General features: G+C 42.3%; 1 protein-coding gene across 2 annotated transcripts in view; it reads right to left on the minus strand.

Annotated features, from left to right (window-relative positions):
• The window catches only part of LOC139755962 (uncharacterized), a 223,175-nt gene that overhangs the window by 70,129 nt on the left and 131,651 nt on the right, over positions 1–21,395 (minus strand). For both annotated transcript variants that reach the window (XM_071674798.1, XM_071674799.1), the window contains exon 6: positions 900–1,066. In XM_071674798.1, coding sequence (XP_071530899.1) covers positions 900–1,066 — 167 coding nt within the window. The remainder of the gene's footprint in view (positions 1–899; positions 1,067–21,395) is intronic.

Here is a 21,395-nt window from a genome sequence, read left to right on the forward strand (position 1 = left end):
AACATAGTTTGTTTTTAGCCTTTTCCACACTGTTCTTTTCAAAGTTTCTCTGCTCCTCCTTCATGTCGTGATATCCTTATTTCATTCTCTCTTATACCTTTCAATTGTTGGCTGGCTATTGTGTCTCATATATCTCCTTCGTAGTGCTTTTCTAAACTCTCTTTTATTTTAACATCATTCACTGAACCACGCATTTTTCTTTCTTAGTCCTTTTACCTTATCATTATCCAATAGGATTTTACAGAACCTTCCTTAACAGTGGTCTGCACTCTGGTAAAAGACCTCCATTACCACTTTTATTTTCAGGAAACATATCCTTCTTGTTGCTGCAATGACTATATAGTATTTCCTCTTTAAATTCTGTTTCTTCTCAGATCCCCCTTTTCTTTTCTCTTTATCCACATGGTCAAACTTAAGCATTTCATGATCATTTGGTTTACCTTTTCAGTATGTTCATTTTGTATGTCACTAAATGTGCTGACAAGATCTGATAATGATGATGTAGCAGTTCCCCTGGCTTGGACATGCTAAGAAATATGTTTTCACAAGAAATGCTCCTGCTTATAGTTATGAACTTGTGTCACTGTGACTGTGTTCTGAGAATCTAAATTTCTTGTTTATTTCTTTGCCATTGTGATCCTCTATTTTCAGGATTTTACCATCTCAGTTTTCACATTACAACTGTTTTGAGTCATTGAAGTTTATTGAAGGGTTGAGAAATGATGTACATCATGTATCAAACAGTTTCAAGTAGTGTAACAGGGAATAGTAATTTTTTTCACAATGCAGTGCTGATTTTATGGCTTTTTATGCTGTCTTGCTGTAGACCTTTTGTAGTGGTCATTATTGTTACTAAAGCAGTGAATATGGTTTAAGTGTTGTACTAGTAAGTGACTTACCTCGGGTGATCTTACCAAGAGTACTTTGTCCTCTTCTTGGGGTTCGGGGCTGAATCATCATCTGTGCCAATATGGACATAGAAGTTGAGTCTTGGCTTTTGATCTCATTTAGATTCTGATGCAGGTATTGCTTAGTTACCATGTTCTGGCTCATTTGTTCAAAGTGTCTGTAAAGGAGATTTGCAAGAGTCCATGGTTATTTTGTTTTTTAGCATAAATACAATTTTGTTTTATATGAAAGAAAGCCGGCAAGGCAGCAGGTTTGGATGGTATTGCAGTGGAATTTATTAAAAAAGGGGGTGACTGTATTGTTGACTGGTTGGTAAGGTTATTTAATGTATGTATGACTCATGGTGAGGTGCCTGAGGATTGGCGGAATGCGTGCATAGTGCCATTGTACAAAGGCAAAGGGGATAAGAGTGAGTGCTCAAATTACAGAGGTATAAGTTTGTTGAGTATTCCTGGTAAATTATATGGGAGGGTATTGATTGAGAGGGTGAGGGCATGTACAGAGCATCAGATTGGGGAAGAGCAGTGTGGTTTCAGAAGTGGTAGAGGATGTGTGGATCAGGTGTTTGCTTTGAAGAATGTATGTGAGAAATACTTAGAAAAGCAAATGGATTTGTATGTAGCATTTATGGATCTGGAGAAGGCATATGATAGAGTTGATAGAGATGCTCTGTGGAAGGTATTAAGAATATATGGTGTGGGAGGAAAGTTGTTAGAAGCAGTGAAAAGTTTTTATCGAGGATGTAAGGCATGTGTACGTGTAGGAAGAGAGGAAAGTGATTGGTTCTCAGTGAATGTAGGTTTGCGGCAGGGGTGTGTGATGTCTCCATGGTTGTTTAATTTGTTTATGGATGGGGTTGTTAGGGAGGTAAATGCAAGAGTTTTGGAAAGAGGGGCAAGTATGAAGTCTGTTGGGGATGAGAGAGCTTGGGAAGTGAGTCAGTTGTTGTTCGCTGATGATACAGCGCTGGTGGCTGATTCATGTGAGAAACTGCAGAAGCTGGTGACTGAGTTTGGTAAAGTGTGTGGAAGAAGAAAGTTAAGAGTAAATGTGAATAAGAGCAAGGTTATTAGGTACAGTAGGGTTGAGGGTCAAGTAAATTGGGAGGTGAGTTTGAATGGAGAAAAACTGGAGGAAGTGAAGTGTTTTAGATATCTGGGAGTGGATCTGGCAGCGGATGGAACCATGGAAGCGGAAGTGGATCATAGGGTGGGGGAGGGGGCGAAAATTCTGGGGGCCTTGAAGAATGTGTGGAAGTCGAGAACATTATCTCGGAAAGCAAAAATGGGTATGTTTGAAGGAATAGTGGTTCCAACAATGTTGTATGGTTGTGAGGCGTGGGCTATGGATAGAGTTGTGCGCAGGAGGATGGATGTGCTGGAAATGAGATGTTTGAGGACAATGTGTGGTGTGAGGTGGTTTGATCGAGTGAGTAACGTAAGGGTAAGAGAGATGTGTGGAAATAAAAAGAGCGTGGTTGAGAGAGCAGAAGAGGGTGTTTTGAAGTGGTTTGGGCAAATGGAGAGAATGAGTGAGGAAAGATTGACCAAGAGGATATATGTGTCGGAGGTGGAGGGAACGAGGAGAAGAGGGAGACCAAATTGGAGGTGGAAAGATGGAGTGAAAAAGATTTTGTGTGATTGGGGCCTGAACATGCAGGAGGGTGAAAGGAGGGCAAGGAATAGAGTGAATTGGAGCGATGTGGTATACCAGGGTTGACGTGTTGTCAGTGGATTGAATCAAGGCATGTGAAGCGTCTGGGGTAAACCATGGAAAGCTGTGTAGGTATGTATATTTGCGTGTGTGGACGTATGTATATACATGTGTATGGGGGGGGGGGGTTGGGCCATTTCTTTCGTCTGTTTCCTTGCGCTACCTCACAAACGCGGGAGACAGCGACAAAGTATAATAATAATAATGATAATGAAAGAAAGGTGTTTTCGCTTATTGTATGGATAGTTTTTAAATAATTGGATGGGAAATGATTTTAAGAAAAACAGAATTTCAAAAGAATCATTCAGTATGCATTGGAGCCAAGATAATGTAGGCCCTCCTTTATGCAAATCTCTTTCTAGTATAAAGGATTTGGAAGTGTTGTGTAAAGAGGATAATAAAAGTGAGTCCACATGTGTGAAGAAATTACTTACATATGATGTAGCCCTTTTTTCAACCTTCTTTGCTTGAAGTTCATATGCGTAATCATGGGTAGTGCTGCTGTGTAATCAAAGGTCCTTTTTGTGTCTTAGAATTTTCTTAGTAAATGAATAGTTTCTCCTGTGTTAGTGTTTAATTTTTCATCCTTCCAGCAGTGTATTAGAGCTAGATTAGTTGAAAAATACAAATGAATAAATAGATGAATACATACATACAATGCACCATTTGACAAAGTCTAAATGGCTTCTAGGGTCCAACCCACCAATATCAAGTGACTGGGGCCTTCCGCTCATCTGCAGTAATACAGCCTCTAAACCTGACTCCTTCTCTGTCTATATATGCAATATTTATTTACTCGCATCCTTTCTCCCATCCATTGAATACTATCTCTTTACTTCTTCACCTGATCTTTATCTCTGTTACTCAACTGGCTTTTGTTGAATGCCATCTGTCCACTTTTTCACCTAATCATCGTCTCAGAAACCTAACTGTCCACAGCTCCCTTTCATCAACACAAACTGTAACTATAATCTCTACTAGTAAGAGAAAGTTTGGAAAAATAATATCTCTATAAAGGTAAACCCTTCAGAATTCTGTACATATGTTAGAAGAGGAGAAAATTTGGGATGTTACTTGGTTTAGTATCAAATGAGTGGCATATTAAAAAGTGACAGTAAAGTCTGCCTATCTTAATGCCATTAAATACTTAATTATCTAGACAAGCTAGATCCAAACAAAGGAACAGAGATGGGGGCCATTGAGGATATTCTCTATAAGGCTTAGTCCCCTGATCTTAACGCTACCTCACTAACGCAGAAAGTGGCAAATAATTATGAAACATATATTATTATATTTATTATACTTGGTCTCTGTCTCTTGCATTAGTGAGGTAGAGCAAGGAAACAGATGAAAGAATGGCCCAACCCACCTACATACGCATGCATGCACATAAACGCCCACACACACACATATACATACCTATATATTTCAACGTATACGTACATATACATACACAAACATATACACATTGGAAAGGATCAGAATTTTGCAAGTGATCAAGATATTCCTATGAGTCCACGGGGAAAATGACTCATAGGACTCGTAGGAATATATACACATGTACATATTCATGCTTGCTGCCTTCATCCATTCCCATTGCCACCCCACCACACATGAAACAGCGCCCCCTTCCCCCCATGCACGCACAAGGTAGCGCTAGGAAAAGACAACAAAGGCCACATTCATTCACACTCAGTCTCTCGCTGTCATGTGTAATGCTCCGAAATCACAGCTCCCTTTCCATATCCAGGCTCCACACAACTTTCCATGGTTTACCCCAGACACTTCACATGCCCTGATTCAATCTATTGACAGCATGTCAACCCCAGTATACCACATCGTTCCAATTCACTCTATTTTCTGCATGCCTTTCACCCTCCTGTATGTTCAGGCCCCAATCCCTCAAAATCTTTTTCACTCCTTCCTTCCACCTCCAATTTCCTCTTCCAGTTCTCATTCCCTCCACCTCTGAAACATATATATATCCTCTTTTCCAACCTCTTCCCACTCATTCTTTCCATGTGACCAAACCATTTCAATACACCCTCTTCTGCTCTCTCAACCACACACTTTTTATTGCCCCACATCTCTCTTACCATTTCATTACTTACTCGATTAAACCACCTCACACCACATATTGTCCTCAAACATTTCATTTCCAACACATCCACCCTCCTTCACACAAACCCATCTATAGCCCATGAATCACAACCATATAACATTGTTGGAACCACTATTCCTTCAAACATACCCATTTTTGCTCTCTGAGATAACATTCTCGCCTTCTACACATTCTCCAATACTCCCAGAACCTTTGCCCCTTTCCCCCCCTGTGACTCGCTTCCGCTTCCATGGTTCCATCCGATGCTAGATTCACTCCCAGATATCTAAAACGCTTTACTTCCTCCAATTTTTCTTCATTTAGACTTACCTCCCAATTAGCTGGTCCCTTAACCCTACTGAGCCTAACAACATTGCTCTTATTCACATTTACTCTCAGATTTCTTCTATCACACACTACCAAACTGTCACCAACTTCGGCACCTTCTCACCTGAATCAGCCACCAGTGCTGTATCATCAGAGAACGACAACTAACTCACTTCCCAAGCCCTCTCACTGACAACAGACTGCATACTTGCCCCTCTCTCCAAACTCTTGCATTCACCTTCCTAACAACCCCATCCATAAACAAATTGAACAACCGTGGAGACATCACGCACCCCTGCCGCAAACTGACATTCACTGGGAACCAATCACTTTCCTCTCTTCCTCTTCGTACACATGCCTTACATTCTTGATAAAAACTTTTCACTGCTTCTAGCAACTTACCTCCCATGATATATATATATATATATATATATTTTTTTTTTTTTTTTTTTTTTTTTTTTTTTTTTATACTTTGTCGCTGTCTCCCGCATTTGCGAGGTAGCGCAAGGAAACAGACGAAAGAAATGGCCCAACCCCCCCCCCCCATACACATGTACATACACACGTCCAGACACGCAAATATACATACCTACACAGCTTTCCATGGTTTACCCCAGACGCTTCACATGCCTTGCTTCAATCCACTGACAGCACGTCAACCCCTGTATACCACATGACTCCAATTCACTCTATTTCTTGCCCTCCTTTCACCCTCCTGCATGTTCAGGCCCCGATCACACAAAATCTTTTTCACTCCATCTTTCCACCTCCAATTTGGTCTCCCTCTTCTCCTCGTTCCCTCCACCTCCGACACATATATCCTCTTGGTCAATCTCTCCTCACTCATTCTCTCCATGTGCCCAAACCATTTCAAAACACCCTCTTCTGCTCTCTCGACCACGCTCTTTTTATTTCCACACATCTCTCTTACCCTTACGTTACTTACTCGATCAAACCACCTCACACCACACATTGTCCTCAAACATCTCATTTCCAGCACATCCATCCTCCTGCGCACATCTCTATCCATAGCCCACGCCTCGCAACCATACAGCATTGTTGGAACCACTATTCCCTCAAACATACCCATTTTTGCTTTCCGAGATAATGTTCTCGACTTCCACACATTTTTCAAGGCTCCCAAAATTTTCGCCCCCTCCCCCACCCTATGATCCACTTCCGCTTCCATGGTTCCATCCGCTGACAGATCCACGGGAGCGGGGAGCCGGAAATCCTCCCCTCCTTATATATATATATATATATATATATATATATATATATATATATATATATATATATATCATGGGAGTGTGAACAAATGTGGTCTTTGTTGTCTTTTCCTGGCGCTACCTCGCACACATGAGGGGGGAGGGGGTTGTTATTCCATGTGTGGCGATGGTGGCGATGGGAATAAATAAAGTCAGACAACATGAATTATGTACATGTGTATATATGTATATGTCTGTGTGTTTACATATATGCATACATTGAGATGTATAGGTATGTATATTTGCGTGTGTGGACGTGTATGTATATACATGTGTATGTGGGTGGGTTGGGCCATTCTTTCGTCTGTTTCCTTGCGCTACATCGCTAACGTAGGAGTCAGCGACAAAGCAAAATGAATAAATAAAATAAAATGATATACATATATATATATATATATATATATATATATATATATATATATATATATAATATATATATATATATATATATATATATATATATATATATATATATATATATATATAAAGGGGAAGAGTGATTTGGGAATGTCTTGGGAGTAAAGTCAGGGGTTAGTGAGAGGACAAGAGCAAGGGAAGGAGTAGCACTACTCCTGAAACAGGAGTTGTGGGAGTATGTGATGGAATGTAAGGAAGTAAATTCTCGATTAATATGGGTAAAACTGAAAGTTGATAGAGAGAGATGGGTGATTATTGGTGCATATGCACCTGGGCATGAGAAGAAAGATCATGAGAGGCAAGTGTTTTGGGAGCAGCTGAATGAGTGTGTTAGTGATTTTGATGCACGAGACCGGGTTATAGTGATGGGTGATTTGAATGCAAAGGTGAGTAATGTGGCAGTTGAGGGAATAATTGGTATACATGGGGTGTTCAGTGTTGTAAATGGAAATGGTGAAGAGCTTGTAGATTTATGTGCTGAAAAAGGACTGGTGATTGGGAATACCTGGTTTAAAAAGCGAGATATACATAAGTATACGTATGTAAGTAGGAGAGATGGCCAGAGAGCGTTATTGGATTACGTGTTAATTGACAGGCGTGCGAAAGAGAGACTTTTGGATGTTAATGTGCTGAGAGGTGCAACTGGAGGGATGTCTGATCATTATCTTGTGGAGGCTAAGGTGAAGATTTGTATGGGTTTTCAGAAAAGAAGAGGGAATGTTGGGGTGAAGAGGGTGGTGAGAGTAAGTGAGCTTGGGAAGGAGACTTGTGTGAGGAAGTACCAGGAGTGACTGAGTACAGAATGGAAAAAGGTGAGAACAATGGAAGTAAGGGGAGTGGGGGAGGAATAGGATGTATTTAGGGAATCAGTGATGGATTGCGCAAAAGATGCTTGTGGCATGAGAAGAGTGGGAGGTAGGTTGATTAGAAAGGGTAGTGAGTGGTGGGATGAAGAAGTAAGATTATTAGTGAAAGAGAAGAGAGAGGCATTTGGATGATTTTTGCAGGGAAAAAATGCAATTGAGTGGGAGATGTATAAAAGAAAGAGACAGGAGGTCAAGGGAAAGGTGCAAGAGGTGAAAAAGAGGGCAAATGAGAGTTGGGGTGAGAGAGTATCATTAAATTTTAGGGAGAATAAAAAGATGTTCTGGAAGGAGGTAAATAAAGTGCGTAAGACAAGGGAGCAAATGGGAACTTCAGTGAAGGGCGCAAATGGGGAGGTGATAACAAGTACTGGTGATGTGAGAAGGAGATGGAGTGAGTATTTTTAAGGTTTGTTGAATGTGTTTGATGATAGAGTGGCAGATATAGGGTGTTTTGGTCGAGGTGGTGTGGAAAGTGAGAGGGTTAGGGAAAATGATTTGGTAAACAGAGAAGAGGTAGTAAAAGCTTTGCGGAAGATGAAAGCCGGCAAGGCAACAGGTTTGGATGGTATTGCAGTGGAATTTATTAAAAAAGGGGGTGACTGTATTATTGACTGGTTGGTAAGGTTATTTCATGTATGTATGACTCATGGTGAGGTGCCTGAGGATTGGCGGAATGCGTGCATAGTGCCATTGTACAAAGGCAAAGGGGATAAGAGTGAGTGCTCAAATTACAGAGGTATAAGTTTGTTGAGTATTCCTGGGAAATTATATGGGAGGGTATTGATTGAGAGGGTGAAGGCATGTACAGAGCATCAGATTGGGGAAGAGCAGTGTGGTTTCAGAAGTGGTAGAGGATGTGTGGATCAGGTGTTTGCTTTGAAGAATGTATGTGAGAAATACTTAGAAAAGCAAATGGATTTGTATGTAGCAATTATGGATCTGGAGAAGGCATATGATAGAGTTGATAGAGATGCTCTGTGGAAGGTATTAAGAATATATGGTGTGGGAGGCAAGTTGTTGGAAGCAGTGAAAAGTTTTTATCGAGGATGTAAGGCATGTGTACGTGTAGGAAGAGAGGAAAGTGAGTGATTGGTTCTCAGTGAATGTAGGTTTGCGGCAGGGGTGTGTGATGTCTCCATGGTTGTTTAATTTGTTTATGGATGGGGTTGTTAGGGAGGTGAATGCAAGAGTTTTGGAAAGAGGGGCAAGTATGAAGTCTGTTGGGGATGAGAGAGCTTGGGAAGTGAGTCAGTTGTTCTTCGCTGATGATACAGCGCTGGTGGCTGATTCATGTGAGAAACTGCAGAAGCTGGTGACTGAGTTTAGTAAAGTGTGTGAAAGAAGAACGTTAAGAGTAAATGTAAATAAGAGCAAGGTAATTAGGTACAGTAGGGTTGAGGGTCAACTCAATTGGGAGGTAAGTTTGAATGGAGAAAAACTGGAGGAAGTAAAGTGTTTTAGATATCTGGGAGTGGATCTGGCAGCGGATGGAACCATGGAAGCGGAAGTGGATCATAGGGTGGGGGAGGGGGCGAAAATCCTGGGAGCCTTGAAGAATGTGTGGAAGTCAAGAACATTATCTCAGAAAGCAAAAATGGGTATGTTTGAAGGAATAGTGGTTACAACAATGTTGTATGGTTGCGAGGCGTGGGCTATGGATAGAGTTGTGCGCAGGAGGATGGATGTGCTGGAAATGAGATGTTTGAGGACAATGTGTGGTGTGAGGTGGTTTGATCGAGTAAGTAACGTATGGGTAAGAGAGATGTGTGGAAAAAAAAAGAGCGTGGTTGAGAGAGGATAAGAGGGTGTTTTGAAATGGTTTGGGCACATGGAGAGAATGAGTGAGGAAAGATTGACCAAGAGGATATATGTGTCGGAGGTGGAGGGAACGAGGAGAAGTGGGAGACCAAATTGGAGGTGGAAAGATGGAGTGAAAAAGATTTTGTGTGATTGGGGCCTGAACATGCAGGAGGGTGAAAGGAGGGCAAGGAATAGAGTGAATTGGATCGATGTGGTATACCGGGGTTGATGTGCTGTCAGTGGATTGAATTGGGCATGTGAAGCATCTAGGGTAAACCATGGAAAGCTGTGTAGGTATGTATATTTGCGTGTGTGGGCGTATGTATATACATGTGTATGGGGGTGGGTTGGGCCATTTCTTTCGTCTGTTTCCTTGCGCTACCTCGCAAACGCGGGAGACAGCGACAAAGCAAAAAAAAAATTATATATATATATATATATATATATATATATATATATATATAGATATATATATCTTTTTCTTTCTTTCATACTATTCGCCATTTCCCGCATTAGCGAGGTAGCGTTAAGAACAGAGGACTGGGCCTTAGAGGGAATATCCTCACCTGGCCCCCTTCTCTGTTCCTTCTTTTGGAAAATTAAAAAAAAAAAAAAAAAAACGAGAGGGGAGGATTTCCAGCCCCCCGCTCCCTCCCCTTTTAGTCGCCTTCTACGACACGCAGGGAATACGTGGGAAGTACTCTTAATCCCCTATCCCCAGGGATAAGATATATATATATATATATATATATATATATATATATATATATATATATATATATATATATATCTTTCTTTCAAACTATTCGCCAATTCCCGCATTAGTAAGGTAGCATTAAGAATAGAGGACTGGGCCTCTGAGGGAATATCCTCACCTGGCCCCCATCTCTGTTCCTTCTTTTGGAGGAAAAAAAAAAAAAAAAAAGAGAAGGGGAGGAATTCCAGCACCCCGCTCCCTCTCCTTTTAGTCGCCTTCTACGACACGCACGGAATACATGGGAAGTATTCTTTCTCAACTATCCCCAGGGATATATATATATACATATATTTTATTTTTTTTTTTGCTTTGTCGCTGTCTCCCATGTTTGCGAGGTAGCGCAAGGAAACAGACGAAAGAAATGGCCCAACCCACCCCCATACACATGTATATTCATACACGTCCACACACGCAAATATACATAGCTACACAGCTTTCCATGGTTTACCCCAGACACTTCACATGCCCCTATTCAATCCACTGACAGCACGTCAACCCTGGTATACCACATCGATCCAATTCACTCTATTCCTTGCCCTCCTTTCACCCTCCTGCATGTTCAGGCCCCGATCACACAAAATCTTTTTCACTCCATCTTTCCACCTCCAATTTGGTCTCCCACTTCTCCTCGTTCCCTCCACCTCCGACACATATACCCTCTTGGTCAATCTTTCCTCACTCATTCTCTCATGGGCCCAAACCATTTCAAAACACCTTCTCCTGCTCTCTCAACCACGCTCTTTTTATTTCCACACATCTCTCTTACCCTTACATTAATTACTTGATCAAACCACCTCACCACACATTGTCCTCAAACATCTCATTTCCAGCACATCCATCCTCCTGTGCACAACTCTATCCATAGCCCACGCCTCGCAACCATACAATATTGTTGGAACCACTATTCCTTCAAACATACCCATTTTTGCTTTCCGAGATAATGTTCTCGACTTCCACACATTCTTCTAGGCTCCCAGGATTTTCGCCTCCTCCCCCACCCTATGATCCACTTCCGCTTCCATGGTTCCATCCGCTGCCAGATCCACTCCCAGATATCTAAAACACGTTACTTCCTCCAGTTTTTCTCCATTCAAACTTACCTTCCAATTGACTTGACCCTCAACCCTACTGTACCTAATAACCTTGCTCTTATTCACATTTACTCTTAACTTTCTTCTTTCACACACTTTAACAAACTCAGTCATCAGCTTCTGCAGTTTCTCACATGAATCAGCCACCAGTGCTGTATCATCAGCGAACAACAACTGACTCACTTTCCAAGCTCTCTCATCCACAACAGACTCTTGCATTCACCTCCCTAACAATCACTGATTCCCTAAATACATCCCATTCCTCCCCCACTCCCCTTACTTCCATTGTTCTCACCTTTTTCCATTCTGTACTCAGTCTCTCCTGGTACTTCCTCACACAAGTCTCCTTCCCAAGCTCACTCACTCTCATCACCCTCTTCACCCCAACATTCACTCCTCTTTTCTGAAAACCCATACAAATCTTCACCTTAGCCTCCACAAGATAATGATCAGACATCCCTCCAGTTGCACCTCTCAGCACATTAACATCGAAAAGTCTCTCTTTCGCGCGCCTGTCAATTAACATGTAATCCAATAACGCTCTCTGGCCATCTCTCCTACTTACATACGTATGCTTATGTATATCTCGCTTTTTAAACCAGGTATTCCCAATCACCAGTCCTTTTTCAGCACATAAATCTACAAGCTCTTCACCATTTCCATTTACAACACTGAACACCCCATGTATACCAATTATTCCCTCAACTGCCACATTACTTACCTTTGCATTTAGATCACACATCACTATAACCCAGTTTCATGCATCAAAACCACTAACACACTCATTCAGCTGCTCCCAAAACACTTGCCTCTCATGATCTTTCTTCTCATGCCCAGGTGCACATGCACCAGTAATCACCCATCTCTCTCCATCAGCTTTCAGTTTTACCCATATTAATCGAGAATTTACTTTCTTACATTCTATCACATACTCCCACAACTCCTGTTTCAGGAGTACTGCTACTCCTTCCCTTGCTCTTGTCCTCTCACTAACCCCTGACTTTACTCCCAAGACATTCCCAAACCACTCTTCCCCTTTATCCTTGAGCTTCGTTTCACTCAGAGGCAAAACATCCAGGTTCCTTTCCTCAAACATACTACCTATCTCTCCTTTTTTCACCTCTTGGTAACATCCACACACATTTAGACACCCCAGTCTGAGCCTTCGAGGAGGATGAGCACTCCCCGCGTGACTCCTTCTTCTGTTTCCCATTTTAGAAAGTTAAGAAAATACAAGGAGGGGAGGATTTCTGGCCCCCACTCCCGTACCCTCTAGTCGCCTTCTACGACACGCGAGGAATGTGTGGGAAGTATTCTTTCACCCCTATCCCCAGGGATAATATACAATTTTTTTTTTTTTTTTTTGCTTTGTCACTGTCTCCCGCGTTTGCGAGGTAGCGGAAGGAAACAGACGAAAGAAATGGCCCAACCCACCCCCAAACACATGTATATACATACGTCCACACACGCAAATATACATACCTACACAGCTTTCCATGGTTTACCCCAGACGCTTCACATGCCTTGATTCAATCCACTGACAGCACGTCAACCCCGGTATACCACATCGCTCCAATTCACTCTATTCCTTGCCCTCCTTTCACCCTCCTGCATGTTCAGGCCCCGATCACACAAAATCTTTTTCACTCCATCTTTCCACCTCCAATTTGGTCTCCCTCTTCTCCTCGTTCCCTCCACCTACGACACATATATCCTCTTGGTCAATCTTTCCTCACTCATTCTCTCCATGTGCCCAAACCATTTCAAAACACCCTCTTCTGCTCTCTCAACCATGCTCTTTTTATTTCCACACATCTCTCTTACCCATACGTTACTTACTAGATCAAACCACCTCACACCACACATTGTCCTCAAACATCTCATTTCCAGCACATCCATCCTCCTGCGCACAACTCTATCCATAGCCCACGCCTCGCAACCATACAACATTGTTGGAACCACTATTCCTTCAAACATACCCATTTTTGCTTTCCAAGATAATGTTCTCGACTTCCACACATTCTTCAAGGCTCCCAGAATTTTCACCCCCTCCCCCACCCTATGATCCACTTCCGCTTCCATGGTTCCATCCGCTGCCAGATCCACTCCCAGATATCTAAAACACTTCACTTCCTCCAGTTTTTCTCCATTCAAACTCACCTCCCAATTGACTTGACCCTCAACCCTACTGTACCTAATAACCTTGCTCTTATTCACATTTACTCTTAACTTTCTTCTTTCACACACTTTACCAAACTCAGTCACCAGCTTCTGCAGTTTCTCACATGAATCAGCCACCAGCGCTGTATCATCAGCGAACAACAACTGACTCACTTCCCAAGCTCTCTCATACATATATACATACATACACATACACACGCACATATACACACACACATATACATATATATACATATGAAAAAGTAAGTAATAATGTAGAAAACTGAAACTTCTAGCTTGAAATGTATGTGATATATGTGATAGGATGTAAGAAAGTAAATTCTCGATTAATATGGGTAAAACTGAAAGTTGATGGAGAGAGATGGGTGATTATTGTTGCATATGCACCTGGGCATGAGAAGAAAGATCATGAGAGGCAAGTGTTTTGGGAGCAGCTGAATGAGTGTGTTAGTGATTTTGATGCACGAGACCGGGTTATAGTAATGGGTGATTTGAATGCAAAGGTGAGTAATGTGGCAGTTGAGGGAATAATTGGTATACATGGGGTGTTCAGTGTTGTAAATGGAAATGGTGAAGAGCTTGTAGATTTATGCCCTGAAAAAGGACTGGTGATTGGGAATACCTGATTTAAAAAGCGAGATATACATAAGTATACGTATGTAAGTTGGAGAGATGGCCAGAGAGCGTTATTGGATTACGTGTTAATCGACAGGCGCGCGAAAGAGAGACTTTTGGATGTTAATGTGCTGAGAGGTGCAACTGGAGGGATGTCTGATCATTATCTTGTGGAGGCTAAGGTGAAGACTTGTATGGGTTTTCAGAAAAGAAGAGTGAGTGTTGGGGTGAAGAGGGTGGTGAGAGTGAGTGAGCTTGGGAAGGAGACTTGTGTGAGGAAGTACCAGGAGAGACTGAGTACAGAATAGAAAAAGGTGAGAACAATGGAAGTAAGGGGAGTGGGGGAGGAATGGGATGTATTTAGGGAATCAGTGATGGATTGCGCAAAAGATGCTTGTGGCATGAGAAGAGTGGGAGGTGGGTTGATTAGAAAGGGTAGTGAGTGGTGGGATGAAGAAGTAAGATTATTAGTGAAAGAGAAGAGAGAGGCATTTGGACGATTTTTGCAGGGAAAAAAATGCAATTGAGTGGGAGATGTATAAAAGAAAGAGACAGGAGGTCAAGAGAAAGGTGCAAGAGGTGAACAAGAGGGCAAATGAGAGTTGGGGTGAGAGAGTATCATTAAATTTTAGGGAGAATAAAAAGATGCTCTGGAAGGAGGTAAATAAAGTGCGTAAGACAAGGGAGCAAATGGGAACTTCAGTGAAGGGCGCAAATGGGGAGGTGATAACAAGTAGTGGTGATGTGAGAAGGAGATGGAGTGAGTATTTTGAAGGTTTGTTGAATGTGTTTGATGATAGAGTGGCAGATATAGGGTGTTTTGGTCGAGGTGGTGTGCAAAGTGAGAGGGTTAGGGAAAATGATTTGGTAAACAGAGAAGAGGTAGTAAAAGCTTTGCGGAAGATGAAAGCCGGCAAGGCAGCAGGTTTGGATAGTATTGCAGTGGAATTTATTAAAAAAGGGGGTGACTGTATTATTGACTGGTTGGTAAGGTTATTTCATGTATGTATGACTCATGGTGAGGTGCCTGAGGATTGGCGGAATGCGTGCATAGTGCCATTGTACAAAGGCAAAGGGGATAAGAGTGAGTGCTCAAATTACAGAGGTATAAGTTTGTTGAGTATTCCTGGTAAATTATATGGGAGGGTATTGATTGAGAGGGTGAAGGCATGTACAGAGCATCAGATTGGGGAAGAGCAGTGTGGTTTCAGAAGTGGTAGAGGATGTGTGGATCAGGTGTTTGCTTTGAAGAATGTATGTGAGAAATACTTAGAAAAGCAAATGGATTTGTATGTAGCATTTATGGATCTGGAGAAGGCATATGATAGAGTTGATAGAGATGCTTTGTGGAAGGTATTAAGAATATATGGTCTGGGAGGCAAGTTGTTAGAAGCAGTGAAAAGTTTTTATCGAGGATGTAAGGCATGTGTACGTGTAGGAAGAGAGGAAAGTGATTGGTTTTCAGCGAATGTAGGTTTGCGGCAGGGGTGTGTGATGTCTCCATGGTTGTTTAATTTGTTTATGGATGGGGTTGTTAGGGAGGTGAATGCAAGAGTTTTGGAAAGAGGGGCAAGTATGAAGTCTGTTGGGGATGAGAGAGCTTGGGAAGTGAATCAGTTGTTGTTCGCTGATGATACAGCGCTGGTGGCTGATTCATGTGAGAAACTGCAGAAGCTGGTGACTGAGTTTGGTAAAGTGTGTGAAAGAAGAAAGTGAAGAGTAAATGTGAATAAGAGCAAGGTTATTAGGTACAGTAGGGTTGAGGGTCAAGTCAATTGGGAGGTAAGTTTGAATGGAGAAAAACTGGAGGAAGTAAAGTGTTTTAGATATCTGAGAGTGGATCTGGCAGCGGATGGAACCATGGAAGTGGAAGTGGATCATAGGGTAGGGGAGGGGGCGAAAATTCTGGGAGGCTTGAAGAATGTGTGGAAGTCGAGAACATTATCTCGGAAAGCAAAAATGGGTATGTTTGAAGGAATAGTGGTTCCAACAATGTTGTATGGTTGCGAGGCGTGGGCTATGGATAGAGTTGTGCGCAGGAGGATGGATGTGCTGGAAATGAGATGTTTGAGGACAATGTGTGGTGTGAGGTGGTTTGATCGAGTAAGTAACGTAAGGGTAAGAGAGATGTGTGGAAATAAAAAGAGCGTGGTTGAGAGAGCAGAAGAGGGTGTTTTGAAATGGTTTGGGCACATGGAGAGAATGAGTGAGGAAAGATTGACCAAGAGGATATATCTGTCGGAGGTGGAGGGAACGAGGAGAAGTGGGAGACCAAATTGGAGGTGGAAAGATGGAGTTAAAAAGATTTTGTGTGATCGGGGCCTGAACATGCAGGAGGGTGAAAGGAGGGCAAGGAATAGAGTGAATTGGAGCGATGTGGCATACCGGGGTTGACGTGCTGTCAGTGGATTGAATCAGGGCATGTGAAGCGTCTGGGGTAAACCATGGAAAGCTGTGTAGGTATGTATATTTGCGTGTGTGGACGTATGTATATACATGTGTATGGGGGTGGGTTGGGCCATTTCTTTCGTCTGTTTCCTTGCGCTACCTCGCAAATGCGGGAGACAGCGACAAAGCCAAAAAAAAAAAAATATACATATATATATTATCCCTGGGGATAGGGGAGAAAGAATGCTTCCCACGCAATCCTCACGTGTCGTAAAAGGCGACTAAGTAGGACGGGAGCAGGGGGCTGGAAACCCTTCCTTCCTTGTATTGTAACTTTCTAAGAGGGGTAACAGAAGGAGTCACGCAAGGAGTGCTCATCCTCCTCGAAGGCTCAGATTGGGGTGTCTAAATGTGTGTGGATGTAACCAAGATGAGAAAAAAGGAGAGATAGGTAGTATGTTTGAAGAAAGGAACCTGGATGTTTTGGCTCTGAGTGAAACGAGGCTCAAGGGTAAAGGGGAAGAGTGGTTTGGGAATGTCGTGGGAGTAAAGTCAGGGGTTAGTGAGAGGACAAGAGCAAGGGAAGGAGTACCACTACTCCCAAAACAGGAGTGGTGGGAGTATGTGATAGAGTGTAAGAAAGTAAACTCTAGATTGACATGGGTAAAACTGAAAGTGGATGGAGAGAGAAGGGTGATTATTGGTTCATATGCACCTAGGCATGGGAGCAGCTGAGTGAGTGTGTTAGTAATTTTGATGCATGAGACCAGGTTATAATGATGGGTGATTTGAATGCAAAGGTGAGTAATGTGGCAGCTGAGGGAATAATTGGTGTACATGGGGTGTTCAGTGTTGTAAATGGAAGTGGTGAACAGCTTTTAGATTTATGTGCTGAAAAAGGACTGGTAATTGGGAAACACTGGTTTAAAAAGAGAGACATAAGTAAGTATACGTATGTAAGTAGGAGAGATGGTCAGAGAGCGTTATTGGATTAGGTGTTAATTGATAGGCTTGTGAGAGAGACTTTTGGATGTTAATGTAATGAGAGGTGCAACTGGAGGGATGTATGATCATTATCTTGTGGAGGGGAAAGTGACGATTTGTAGAGGTTTTCAGAAAAGAAGGGAGAATGTTGGGGTGAAGAGAGTGTTGAGAGTAAGTGAGCTTGGGAAGGAGACTTGTGTGAGGAAGTACCAGGAGAGACTGAGTACAGAATGGAAAAAGGTGAGAACAAAGGAGGTAAGGGGACTGGGGGAGGAATGGGATGTATTTAGGAAAGCAGTGATGGCTTGCGCAAAAGATGCTTCTGGCATGAGAAGTGTGGGAGGTGGGCAGATTAGAAAGGGTAGTGAGTGGTGGGATGAAGAAGTAAGATTATTAGTGAAAGAGAAGAGAGAGGCATTTGGATGATTTTTGCAGGGAAATAATGCAAATGAGTAGGAGATGTATAAAAGAAAGAGGTAGGAGGTCAAGAGAAAGGTGGAAAAGGTGAAAAAGAGGGCAAATTAGAGTTGGGGTGAGAGAGTATCATTAGGTTTTAGGGAGAATAAAAACATGTTTTGGAAGGAGGTAAATAAAGTGCGTAAGACAAGGGAACAAGTGGGAACTTTAGTGAAGGGGGCTAATTGTGAGGTGATAACAAGTAGTGGTGATGTGAGAAGGAGATGCAATGAGTATTTTGAAGGTTTGTTGAATGTGTTTGATGATAGAGTGGCAGATATAGGGTGTTTTGGTCGATTTGGTGTGCAAAGTGAGAGGGTTAGGGAAAATGTTTTGGTAAACAGAGAAAAGGTAGTAAAAGCTTTACAGAAGATGAAAGCCGGTAAGGCGGCGGGTTTGGATGGTACTGCAGTGGAATTTATTAAAAAAGGGGGGTGACTGTATTGTTGACTGGTTGGTAAGGTTGTTTAATGTATGTACGACTCATGGTGAGGTGTATGAGGATTGGCGGAATACTTACAAAGTGCCATTGTACAATAGCAAAGGGGATAAAAGTGAGTGCTCAAATTACAGAGGTATAAGTTTGTTGAGTATTCCTGGGAAATTATATGGGAGGGTATTGATTGAGAGGCTGAAGGCATGTACAGAGCATCAGACTGGGGAAGAGAAGTGTGGTTTCAGAAGTCGTAAAGGATGTGTGGATCAGGTGCTTGCTTTGAAGAATGTATATGAGAAATACTTAGAAAAACAAATGGATATGTATGTAGCATTTATGGATCTGAAGAAGGCATATGATAGAGTTGATAGAGATGCTGTGTGGAAGGTATTAAGAATATATGGTGTGGGAGGCAAGTTGTTAGAAGCAGTGAAAAGTTTTTATCTAGGATGTAAGGCATGTGTATGTGTAGGAAGAGAGGAAAGTGATTGGTTTTCAGTGAATGTAGGATTGCGGCAGGGGTGTGTGATGTCTCCATGGTTGTTTAATTTGTTTATGGATGGGGTTGTTAGGGAGGTGAATGCAAGAGTTTTGGAAAGAGGGGCTAGTATGCTGTCTGTTGTGGATGAGAGAGCTTGGGAAGTGAGTCAGTTGTTGTTTGCTGATGATACAGCGCTGGTGGCTGATTCGTGTGAGAAACTGCAGAAGCTGGTGACTGAGTTTGGTAAAGTGGGTGAAAGAAGAAAGGTCAGAGTAAATGTGAATAAGAGCAAGGTTATTAGGTACAGTAGGGTTCAGGGACTAGTCAAATGGGAGGTAAGTTTGAATGGAGAAAAACTGGAGGAAGTAAAGTGTTTTAGATATCTGGGAGTGGATCTGGCAGTGGATGGAACCACAGAAGCGGAAGTGAATCATAGGGTGGGGGAGGGGGCGAAAGTTCTGGGAGCGTTGAAGAATGCGTGGAAGCTGAGAAAGTCATCTCGGAAAGCAAAAATGGGTATGTTTGAAGGAATAGTGTTTCCAACAATGTTATATGGTTGCGAGGCGTGGGCTATAGATAGAGTTGTGTGGAGAAGGGTGGATGTGTTGGAAATGAGATGTTTGACGACAATATGTGGTGTGAGGTGGTTTGATCGAGTAAGTAATAATAGGGTAAGAGAGATGTGTGGTAATAAAAAGAGTGTGGTTGATAGAGCAGAAGAGGGTGTTTTGAAATGGTTTGGTAACATGGAGAGAATGAGTGAGGAAAGACTGACCAAGAGGATATATGTGTCAGAGGTGGCGGGAACGATAAGTGGGAGACCAAATTGGAGGTGGAAAGATGGAGTGAAAAAGATTTTGAGTGATCGGGGCCTGAACATGCAGGAGGGTTAAAGGCGTGCAAGGAATAGGGTGAATTGGAACGATATGGTATACCGAGGTTGATGTGCTGTCAGTAGATTGAACCAGGGCATGTGAAGCATCTGGGGTAAACCATGGAATATTTTGTAGGGTCTGGATGTGGAAAGGGAGCTGTGGTTTCGGTGCATTATTACATGAGAGCTAGAGACTTCATGTGAACGAATGTGACCTTTGTTGTCTTTTCCTAGGGCTACCTCGCACACATGAGGGGGGAGGGGGTTGTTATTTCATGTGTGTCTGGGTGGCGATGGGAATAGATAAAGGCAGACTATGAATGATGTACATGTGTATATATGTATATGTCTGTGTGTGTATATATATGTATATGATGAGATGTATAGGTATGTATATTTGCGTGTGTGGACATGTATGTATATACATGTGTATGTGGGTGGGTTGGGCCATTCTTTCGTCTGTTTCCTTTCGCTACCTCGCTAACGCGGGAGACAGCGACAAAGCAAAATAAATATAAACAAATAAATAAATAAATATTATATTTCATTTGTTTTCCTTTGTTGCTGACTCCCGCATTAGCGAGGTAATGCAAGGAAACTGACGAAAGAATGGCCCAACCCACCCACATACACATGTATATACATACACGTCCACACACGCAAAATATACATACCTATACACCTCAATGTACACATATATATACACACACAGACATATACATATATACACATGTACATAATATATACTCTCTGCCTTTATTTGTTCCCATCGCCACCTCGCCACACATGGAATAACAACCCCCTCCCCCCTCATGTGTGCGAGATAGCGCTTGGAAAAGACAACAAAGGCCCCATTCGTTCACACTCAATGTCTAGCTGTCATGTAATGATGCACCGAAACCACAGATCCCTTTCCACATCCAGGCCCCACACAACTTTCCATGGTTTACCCCAGACGCTTCACATGCCCTGGTTCAATCCACTGACAGCATATCAACCCCGGTATCCCACATCATTCCAATTCACTCTCTTCCTTGCATGCCTTTCACCTTCCTGCATGTTCAGGCCCTGATCACTCAAAATCTTTTTCACTCCATCTTTCCACCTCCAATTTGGTCTCCCACTTCTCCTCATTCCCTCCACCTCTGACACATATATCCTCTTGGTCAATCTTTCCTCACTCATTCTCTTCATGTTACCAAACCATTTCAAAACAGCCTCTTCTGCTCTCTCAACCACACTCTTTTTATTTCCACACATCTCTCTTACCCTTACATTACTTACTCGATCAAACCACCTCACACCACATATTGTCCTCAAACATCTCATTTCCAGCAAATCCATCCTCCTGCGCACAACTCTATCCATACCCTATGCCTCGCAACCATACAACATTGTTGGAACCACTATTCCTTCAAACATACCCATTTTTGCTTTCCGAGATAATGTTCTTGACTTCCAATCATTCTTCAAGGCTCCCAGAATTTTCGCCCCCTCCCCCACCCTATGATTCACTTCTGCTTCAATGGTTCCATCCGCTGCCAGATCCACTCCCAGATATCTAAAACACTTTACTTCCTCCAGTTTTTCTCCATTCAAACTTACCTCCCAATTGACTTGACCCTCAACCCTACTGTATCTAATAACCTTGCTCTTATTCACATTTACTCTTAACTTTCTTCTTTTACACACTTTATCAAACTCAGTCACCAGCTTCTGCAGTTTCTTACA

Source organism: Panulirus ornatus, chromosome 20, assembly GCF_036320965.1.
Source record: "Panulirus ornatus isolate Po-2019 chromosome 20, ASM3632096v1, whole genome shotgun sequence".
NCBI lineage: Eukaryota > Metazoa > Arthropoda > Malacostraca > Decapoda > Palinuridae > Panulirus > Panulirus ornatus.